We start from the raw sequence: 10513 nt of genomic DNA, 5'->3' as shown, positions 1-10513 counted from the left end.
ACACACACACACACACACACACACACACACACACACAATCACATGATCCTCCTGGCGGAGATAATAAAAATAGAAAGAGAGGAGCGGGAGTCAATGCTGAATGAATGGAGTGTAAATTAATTTGTCTGGTCTCAAAACACAACAACTGATCACTATCACACGATCCCGAGGTAGTCTAGAGCTCTGTCAGAGCACATTATTAGGCATCCTCAGAGAGAGTATGAAACATCTCTTCACACCCCTGAGGGGAAGGAGCTGTCATCATAGCTTCCTCTTTGAGTCATTACGCAAAGACCAAAGAAAAATTCTGCTTTTTCCGTCAGCCTCAGAGACTACAGGGAAGCATACAAAGGAACGCCGGACAAAACAGTTTCATAACCTTTTCTTTTAACAAGACAAGGTCTTGTCCTCAGGTGTGCTTCATCACAGGGGCAAAATATGACTTTGAAAGTGTGTGTGGGTGAGGTGCAGGTCTAGAATGCTGCAGAACTTCAGGTAGTTCTTTACTAGAATTACAAATCGTAAAATAATATTGTGTGGCACAATATTTTATTTTCACTGGAGAGATCAACCACAGTTTTACTTGCTCTGGGTCAACTTAAATCAACGTTTGCACTGCCTCAAGACTTCCAAGGTTTCCGCACTGCTGCTCTTAACTGCCTACATATGATATTTATGTATCAGCATAATGATAATATATTGATACAATATTAATTCATTAATTCCCCTTCAGACAAGACAGAGTCTACATCCATGTGAGACTGCACTTTGACACATTGGTGCTTTGAGCTAAATGTCAGCATGCTAAAAAGTGACAATGTTAATGTGCTGCTGTTTAGCAGGTAATGTTAACCATATTTGACATCTTAGTTTGGCGTGTTATCATGCTAACATTTCTTAATCAGCACTGAACACTAAGGCTGATGGGTTTTGAAGGAATTTAGCCATTTACGCAAGTATTGGCCAGATGACAATTTTGACCTGATGGTGACACTAGAGGAAAAACTCACCAAAATGATTTGGTGAGTTTGGTCCGCCGCAGGAGTCATTCCTCCTGCGGCGGACCAAACTCACCCAACCTCAACATGACAGCGCACATGTCAGTTTCATGGTAGTGCTAGATTTCGTCACTGATCGCCCAAATCAGTAGATTTGTCCTCATCATTGGCTCACAAATGTCTGTCCAAAAACGAATGGCCAATCAATATTGCTGTATTCCTAGAGCCATACCTGGCTAGCGTGATTAGAAGAAACTTGACATCAAAAACATAAAGTGATGCATTTCATCCAGTATAGAATAAAAGGCAAGGCAGGCCAGGGTTACCCAATATTCTATTGTCCAATATTGTCCAGAAAAATCATAAGACAATAACTGAGTCCCACATTTGCATCTCGGTTTGGAATTCAATTAGGGTGTCACTTCTATCCGTCTACATGTGTAAACATGACAGGAATACACTATCACGGTAGCCTGTAGCTGATACAATGGTTGATGTAATACACCCCCATCTACTGCCATGAGAGACAAAAGTCCCTCAGACTCACTTTTAAGGACACAAGACTTCCACACAGCCCATTTTCAATTAGTTTTGACTTATCTGATCATCGCCCAACAGCCCGCTTTAAAGTCAGACCACTTGTGTTGTACCCTCTTTATTGCATGACACAGCTCATCATCTCCTCACCAGCCTGATAAACATTTTAAGCCTGGTGGACTTCTGAGTAATTTTGAATTCGAAACCACCGCATACGTGCCTCTATCTCACAGTGTGCCTCTATCTTCTCCTTGCCCTCTGCTCACCAAGTCGGATGAGTCCACTGACCTGTAACAGAGGCAAACAGGATTTTGACTCCAGCGTGTGTGTTTCTGTTTGTCTATACATGTGTGTGTGATGATGCTTGCGATGCATTAGAGGTAAACAGGATTTAGGAGGAGGTGGGGAGCAGATGGGCTCCTCGGGGAATGATATCATCACATCAAGGTAAACGTGTGCGCTTGTGGATGTGCAATGAAAGACTCCATCCTCAAATGTTGAAGCAGAGAGAGCGTGGTGGGCTGACTGTACTGTATGAGAGATGACTACTGTGCTCTGTGGTAATTCATGATCACAGACGGCGCCATCCATCAGGCCAGCTGTGCTCCGTGCACCAAAGCAAGATCAATAACCCTTGTCAAGCTTTACAGGACGAGGAGGGTAAGTGGCCCGCTGCTTTGCTGTTACCGAGCCCACGAGGAGGCTGCTGGGTAATACTGAGAGGAGCCAGGAGGCATAATGAGGTGTTGTGTGTGGGAGCAACAGTGTGTTAAGAGCACACTGCTGGAGGTACAGACTTCACACAGGAGATGTAGCAGTTTGAAGTGTGAGGACAGGTGGAAACCTCCGATTCTCCTGAGTGAAGCTAATGCAGAAGTGTCTTAAAACTTGCATTATCTCTACTGACCAGCAGGGGGCGACTCCTCTGGTTACAAAAATAAGTCTGATTGTATAGAAGTCTATGAGAAAATGACTCTACTTCTCTCTTGATTTATTACCTCAGTAAACATTGTAAACATGAGTTTATGGTCTCAATCTCTAGTTTCAAGTCTTCAATACAGCATGATGTTCATTTAGTAAATTATGGTCCATTTAGAGTCACATAGACCATAAAGCAGGGTATGCTTTAGGGCGGGCTTACTGTGATTGACAGGTAATAGAGCCGTATATGGGCGTGTCTACGTCACATCCAAATATGGTCACTTCCGTTCATTGGTTGCTAAAAAACACAACCGGCCATAGTTCAAGATGGTGAAGGCGAAATCACTGAACTGGAGGCTTCATACTGCAGTCCACAAACCAATGGGTGACGCCACGATGACTACGTCCACTTCTTATATACAGTCTATGTGTGAGGGGGGGATTCATCTCACCGTTTTAACTGGATTCACTAACGTTAGATAGCGTGTATCACTGACTGCTTTGCCAGTCAGTGAATTCAAGTTACAGTAAAATTATTCTTTTTGTTGGACTTTGTCTCAGTGTTGGTGGGAGAGAGAGAGCCTGACGCTGAACACCACAGAGGCAGAGCGAGAGGAAGATAAACAGAGAGAGGGAGAGAGAGGTTTCCTCTCACAGGAAGAGCAAACAAAAGCAGTTGAGGCAGGCGAGGCCGGTACACTGGGAGTGCCGTTGGTTTGTAGCTTACTTAGCAAACACTACCCACTTGACTTTACCAAAGGAAAGCAAAAGCAGTCCACTGTGCTGTACTCCTTTGGGTTTCACCCATGAAGATTTACAGAGCTGAACATTGTTTCGGCTATTAAACATTCATGATAATGCCACTTCATCTATGCCATGGTGGAACGTAACTAAGTATATTTGCTCAACAACTGGACTTAAAGGGTATATATAACTCACTTTTTCAGTATTTGTGCATACATTTGACTATCTGGAGCGCCTACTAACCCCACAAGCATCCTGAGAGCATCCTGACAAACTGTATCACTGTGTGGGGCGGAAGCTGCACTGACTATAACAGGAAAGCCCTGCAGCGCATAGTGAACACAGCTGGAAGGATCATTGGTGCCTCACTCCCCTCACTCCCCTCCCTGCAGGACATATATGACACTCGCTTCACCCGCAAAGTGACCATGATTGTGCGCGACTCCAGCCACCCCTCACACAGTCTCTTCAGCCTCCTGCCCTCTGGGAGAAGATACCGGAGCCACCGTGCTTGCACCACCAGACTCTCAAACAGCTTCGTCCACCAGGCTGTTAGGAAGCTGAACTATCTCAACTCTCTCCCTCCTCTCTTTTAAGACTCCCCATGTCCAACTGCTGCTAAATACAGATTGATAGTTTTATGATAGCTTATTATATATATATATTGTTTAAATGTTTTTTTAATCTATTGCACTGTATTCACTTTATATGTTTATATGTTGGACTAGAGAGAAACATCTTTTCAACTCCCCTGTATGTTCAGTACATTGTGGAATTGACAATAAAGCAACCTTTGAGAAACTGTGAAATAATACAACACAGTCAGTTTGTTTTTGGCGGCCTGGATCAGAAACCATGTGATTTAGATTTAGCTCCCCTTCCTATGTCACATGCAGGATCATTAGAATATACTGCCCATGGCTTGAGAACTAAATACCTTTGCAAAGGAGCGCCAAAAAGGCTTAAAGAGGCAAGCTCTAAAACAGAGCATTCAGACAGGAGTAAATGCAGGTGTATTCAGACAGAATGAGAATTAGAATGTGTTTTTTGAAAATATAAGCATGTAAACATGTTCTAGTAGAAACCCCAGACAAGTATGAATGTGAAAATGAGCATGATGTTCTCTTTAAAAACTTTACATGAGCATTTGCATTCACTTCTACTCCAGTACATGTATTTTAGTGTTAGTTACTATCTATGATTTAAGCGTTACAAATGAAACTACTTAGAGAGAGTAGCTTAAATTAGCCACAGCACATTCATTACACAATATTGCATCAATAATTATAAACCCATAATGTAATATAGGAAGTTATTAGCTAGAGGTGATGAAGTGGTTCCAGCTCCATGGAGAGGTGAAACTTCATACCAGCATTGCATGATAACAGATACAGGCGGCTGGCCCAACATGGCATTACCTCCTTATATATCATTTGGAATGAACTGGAACCCAGATGTTGGACAAAGTGTGGATCAGCACTAGCACACCATGCCTACTTATGTTGGTATTGAACATACGGTATATTAAATTGGGACCTTTGCCATCAAGGATTCTGGTTTTGTTTAAAAGTGATAACCATCTCCTGGAGATCTTTATGGCTGCAAATAACATACAGCTACCAATCGCCAGCTTCAGAGAAACCTTCCTGCTATGGACCTTTTCATGGGAGACACTGTCGGCTTTCTACCTCATGACTTTGTCCTGTGTATCAGGAGCTCTGTTACCTTTTAAATGTTGTATACATTTCATTAAAAAACACAGTTAACACGGGCCTTTCTGCATGATGTGCACTTTCCCCTTTGATACTCTGAGTGTATTCTACTCCTTCTTTAGTATCTATATTTGAACTGTTATCCGGTTGTTTTATGCTGGACTTTTCCTCTACCACTCCAGGGTGTGCGTTTGATTTGTGTGTTCTGTAATTGCAGGCTTGTTCCAGGCCAGCCCAGTGAGAGGGCTAATTATACTCCAGCTTTCCTTTCAGCTTTGTCAAAATGTAATTAACTTGTTACAAAGTGGGATACGGTTGCACAAAATGTCACCAGAGAACAATTGACAACAAAGAACTGACAGCTCAACTGGCAAACAACACAGCGCACAATATCTCTGAACAGCACGGCTATAGGTAAAAATGCTGCTGCCAGAATCTGAACACGAATCAACCAAAACGACTGTGAGACTCAGAGAACTGGATTCTTTAACCCAACATTTGTGCCGATAGTGAGGAAACCAGAAAACAGATCCAAGAACGACCCCAGTGTTATTTTAGTCAGTGCTTAAAAGTCATGATGACACAACCTCCAGTGGGTTTGAAAGGCCACTGCTTTTTTTCTGTTCCTCTCTGTACCTCTGTACCTTTTTTAATCAAATTGCGGTCAGTGTATTTGGTAAATTCTATTACATAAATGTCAAAGTGAAAGACAATTTGAGTTTCTGTTAAATTCTCGCTGGAAGTTTTGCAGCCACAAAGTACATGTTTGGTGTATTATAGGACTGGACGGAGCAGCAGACCCTGATTAAACAAACAGGCACATTACTTCTGTGTTCTTGTGGTCTTTACCTTCATTTACATTCTTACTGTGATCTGAAATCCTGTACCCCACATCTAACCTTTGCATTCATCATCCTCAAAGGCACATGAAACACTACACACACAACTTTTGTGACAAGCTATTTTTCATAAGCGAGTACCCGCACAAAGCAAACTGTGAGCACTGGATCAGAACAGAACACCTCTCCTGCCTGAATCTAAACTAAGGATGAGGCAACAGAATGGGCCTTAAAGCTGCTGGAGGAACTGACGGCACTGATCCTCCTCCTCACTAGGACACTGACAAAGAGAGGCAGACAGACAGCATGGCCCTTTGTGTCCACTGACAATGGGGATCTGTCCCCTCCCTTGATGGGCTGATCTCTGGATGAGGCCCGTCAGTCTCATCCAGAGACTGACTGTAGATGGGCGAGGAAGGATAAAGAGAGAAGGATGGAGAAGACGGACTATTGATGTTGCCAACCTTACTTTATGTAGTCAGATTATATCAAAATATGAAAATTCTTGGCCTGACAGCTAATTTAACCGATGGATGGATGGATGGATGGATGGATGGATGGATGGATGGGTACTTTATTAATCCCGTAAGGGGAATTGTTTTTGCTACAGCAGCATTTATAGGTACAGGGAAATTATAAAGCAAAGCAATAAAAATAACAGAGTAAAAATATTAAATATAAAAGTGCACAATATATACAATAAATAGAATAATATTAAATTAACTAACTAAACAATAGTGCTAGATTAAACTAAACAAACAAACAAAAAAACAACATTTAAGTGCAAAGAACATCTGTCACTGCTTAAGCTACTTTCTGATGAAACGCAGACTATGAACAAGGTCAAATGTTGACCTGTACTATCAAGGAACACTTGAATTGTGTAATGTACTTCCAATAATACAAAGGTCTTGGGGATGATGGAGCATACTCACAATTTTGCTATTCTAAGAACCTTACAGGAGGCCAAGGCCAAAAACATGGATCCAGCAGCTGTACAAAATGAGCTGCTCCGGACCACAGTGATGGACAGACAGACTGACAGACCGACTACCATGTCTGTTACCAAGACAAAGATGAACTCAGCACAGTGATGTGGCCAGGTTTGTTGCAGAATTATTTCTGCTGAACAGTTTATCTGTAGTGGTAAAGTTCCATCATCCACTTTCTTCATCTCCCATGGAAACAGGCAGTGTTGCTCTTAAAGCAAATTCTGCATAAATTGAACCCATTTGCACCAGGCGGCGACCTCCGGGTCTGAAAAGTGAAGCCAATGCTGAAGTGCCTTCAACTTTATTTATTTTCCCTAATGACCATGAGAGGGAGACTCTTCTGTGGGTCTGGGAGTTGTCCACGCTTTTTGAACTTTAACCCTTTCACGGTGTGTTTTCACTTCATGAAAGTTAATTGTAACATTTTGGTCAACTAAAAATGTCTTATTCAGCGTTCGGTTGTACTTAAGATGGCAACAACCACAAAACCAAGGAGAGTTAAAAGAGGAGATGCATATGTCATATCATTGGGGTACAACATATGCTGGTCTGCACTTGCACAAAGGCTCACTAGCTGGGGCACGAGTGTACCTGAAAAACGTTCCATCAGGCGGAGCGCAACCAAAGAGAGCCCGAGCGGACACTATCTCTTTATTTTATCGCCATCTACAGTCACCCTCCAACATCGCAGCTCTAGTTGCACTGCGCATGTGCCAAACCCTATAGCTCGACACCTTGTTCCAGCCCTCATTCAATAGCCTTGCCCAAAAACCAAGATGGCGACAGCCAAAAACCAAGATGGCGACTGCTAAAGATCAAGATGGTGACGGCCAAAATGCCAAACTCGAGGCTTTAAAACCAGTCCACAAACCAATGGGTAATGTCACGGTAACTATATGTTCACTTCTTTTCTACAGTCTATGATTTTGCACCAAAAAAACATCAGACTTAACCACAAACAACACTTATATTTTAAACCATTTACAGACTGAGATGTTCCAACTATCAGCGTGCATCACCACAGTCAGCTGTCTCTTTGGGAAGTGTGGACGACTCTGTTCACATCCCTTAACAGGTGAGCCAACCAATGAGACAAGCTCTCACAACCTTAGTGCACTCCCACAACATTAACCTTTTCAGTCCACCAGTGCGGACGTTTCCACCCTGGGAGGCGGTCAAAGTGTGAGACAGACAGATATATTGTCCCCTGGATGTCGGGGTGTTCTCTCTGGGATGGTGGGTAGCTGGGACCATTAGCCAGCTGGCTCAGGACTCTTACAGTAGATCTATTCTCTCTCAGCCCACCCATGGGCCATTACTCACTACTCCCGCCTCTCACTCCTCCTCTGTTACTCTGTCTCTCGCTGCCGTCCGATGGTAATGTCACACAGAGGAAACACACGGACAGGGGAAGATGAGCATGAGGAGAATGTGTGTGTGCACAGGAGTAGGAGGGCAGAAGAATGACACACAGGACATTAGCAAAGACACACACACACACACACACACACACACACACACACTTACATTACCATATAGAGCTCAACTCAGCTTGAAAAGTCCACTTGCAGAGTTAAAAGTCCAAAAGAACGAAAAGACCTTTCAACACAATGACTTTGTCACGATCACTTTGGAAAACAGTTGTGACAGGTGCCAACACCGATATATCCCGGCGCTGTCTGGCTTCCTCATTCACACCGAGTGCTCATTACCCAAAGAGCTTTGGTGGCGGAGGTTATATTTTGACTTCCAAGATTTCATTTTAAGACTAACTTTATCTCCTCTTGGACATTAGTGTGTAAGCTCCTTCTCTAAATTGCATTTAGGGAAGGCAGTTCCTGAGAGTTAGTCGGGGAGGAGCATCCTCACTCTCCTCTTATCTCCTGATCAGTCCTGATTATTGCAGTAAAGCTGAACAGCTGAAACCGGTTCAGAGTAGCTTTATATCACACAGTAAGCAAAGGAAATATACACATCTACATAGAAATAGGCAAAACATACTGGCCTTGTTCAGTGACATCTAGGGGAAGAAAGATAGGGTGACACTGTACTTTTGTTGTCATTTTTATATTTAAAGGAAGCATTGTGTTCTTAAAAGTATGTTCTTTATTTGCCTTTAAATGGCAAAAATGTAGCGATAGATACAACATACCTTCTTATATAAGTCGACACATAAAAAGATCTATTGTCATAGAGTAGGTTGGTTTCTCTCACATTACATTCGAGTTCTTATCAATATTATGCATTAACCTATTCCACAATCTCTGAAATAACCAAGTAGTATATGCTGTTTCACATCACACTATTTATTCTCCGCTCTAAATAAACTTTGTCACCTTTACCTGACCGAGCAGTTTGAAACTTGAACAAACTCACCCGGAGTGGATTCTCCAGGATCTCCCCGTGAGCCTGAGGCGAGGTCATGTTGAGAGCCGCGTCTGGAGAGCTGGAGTTCGCCATGTTGTCCGTGTCATTTAATAAAGACATGATAGTTTAGTAGACTCTCTTCACATTGCCGTCCGCTGTCTCTCACCTCACCCTATCCGGCGCATCCCACGTCCGCTTCAGTGGAAGCCCAGAGGGGGAAAGCTGTTGCGTGGCGGAGTTTGTGCTGACTTCATGTGCGGTCGGGAACAATGGAACTTTTCAATCAAGTTGCAGGCTACAAATATGGGAAACTTTGTTTTTTTTTTTAAAGGCTATTTCAATTGGTTTATTTTTTTTTTTGGGATGGATTCAAATGAAGTTTCTAAAATATCACTAGTCTGCCTGATAGGAAAAAAATCCTCTTCGACCAAGTGCATCATCACTTTCTTTCTAGACCCGTTTTGTTTATATTCATCGGCGACTTATCTGATATACGACATTAAGAGGTGCCCTTGAACGCAGCACACGTGAACAGGTGCGTTTCCTGTTGCTCGCGCAAAGAGCGTTCCAGCGCAGATAAGCGCGCAGGCCCGCTGGCTTTAAGAACTGACGGTGTATTTGTCTGATGGTGGTCGGTGTTAAACACGGTGCCACCTGCTGGGCGCATTCAGGACGACACATACGACCGACTGTCTCTCAGATGGCTGGACAACACGTCTGATTTAAAAGAGCAGCGTGGTGTCCCGCTCGTTGTGAGGCTGATGGTGTTCTCACCTAAAGACAACAGGTGTTTCATTGTGTATGAATGTGCTGATTTATTGCCATCCACGCTCCTCATCATGGCCCTTTGGAAACATCAGCAGCAGGTGAAAGGGAGATCATAACAAGAGATGATGCAAACAAGGCCGGCTACATCAGGAGGGGACCGTATCTGATCCCCATTCAGTATACGGGTCCAGCTGTGGGGGCGTCCCGGTCAAAGGATGCAACTGAGACACATTGTGGTGGTGTCTTATTGAGGGATCTCACTGATCCCGCTCCATGTTTTGTGAATAGATGAATGCTTGTTTGTTCTGGGATGCTCGACATAATCAAAAATATTTGATCATGTGCAGGTGGGGCTGCTGCTTTCTTTCAAATACAAACACACACACACATTACAATCATTTAGCAGACGCTTTTATCCAAATCGACTTACAATTCAGACACCGTAGACACAGCTACGGGAGTAAATTTGGGGTTAAGTCTCTTGCCCAAGGACACATCGACATGAGACTAGCAGAACCGGAACCGGTGTTGGAGCTGCCGACCCTCTGACTGAAGGGCTGCTCTCCACTTAACCACAGTCGCCCGTCACACACAATACATTTCTTATTGCAAAGATGTTAGCATGAGGAAAATCA

General features: G+C 43.2%; 1 protein-coding gene across 2 annotated transcripts in view; it reads right to left on the bottom strand.

Moving 5' to 3' along the window:
• Positions 1-9930, bottom strand: part of nipal2 (NIPA like domain containing 2) — a 31530-nt gene extending 21600 nt beyond the window's left edge. The window contains exon 1 of one of the 2 annotated variants that reach the window (XM_031868578.1): positions 9120-9930. In XM_031868578.1, the coding sequence (XP_031724438.1) occupies positions 9120-9230 (111 nt within the window). In that variant the 5' untranslated portion in view covers positions 9231-9930. The other variant, XM_031868579.1, reaches the window with a different exon arrangement.
• Positions 9931-10513: the final 583 nt, after the last annotated feature.

Source organism: Anarrhichthys ocellatus, unplaced genomic scaffold (genome assembly GCF_004355925.1).
Source record: "Anarrhichthys ocellatus isolate YVR2014 unplaced genomic scaffold, GSC_Weel_1.0 scaffold43, whole genome shotgun sequence".
NCBI classification, from domain to species: domain Eukaryota; kingdom Metazoa; phylum Chordata; class Actinopteri; order Perciformes; family Anarhichadidae; genus Anarrhichthys; species Anarrhichthys ocellatus.
This window is presented reverse-complemented; position numbering and strand designations above follow the sequence as displayed.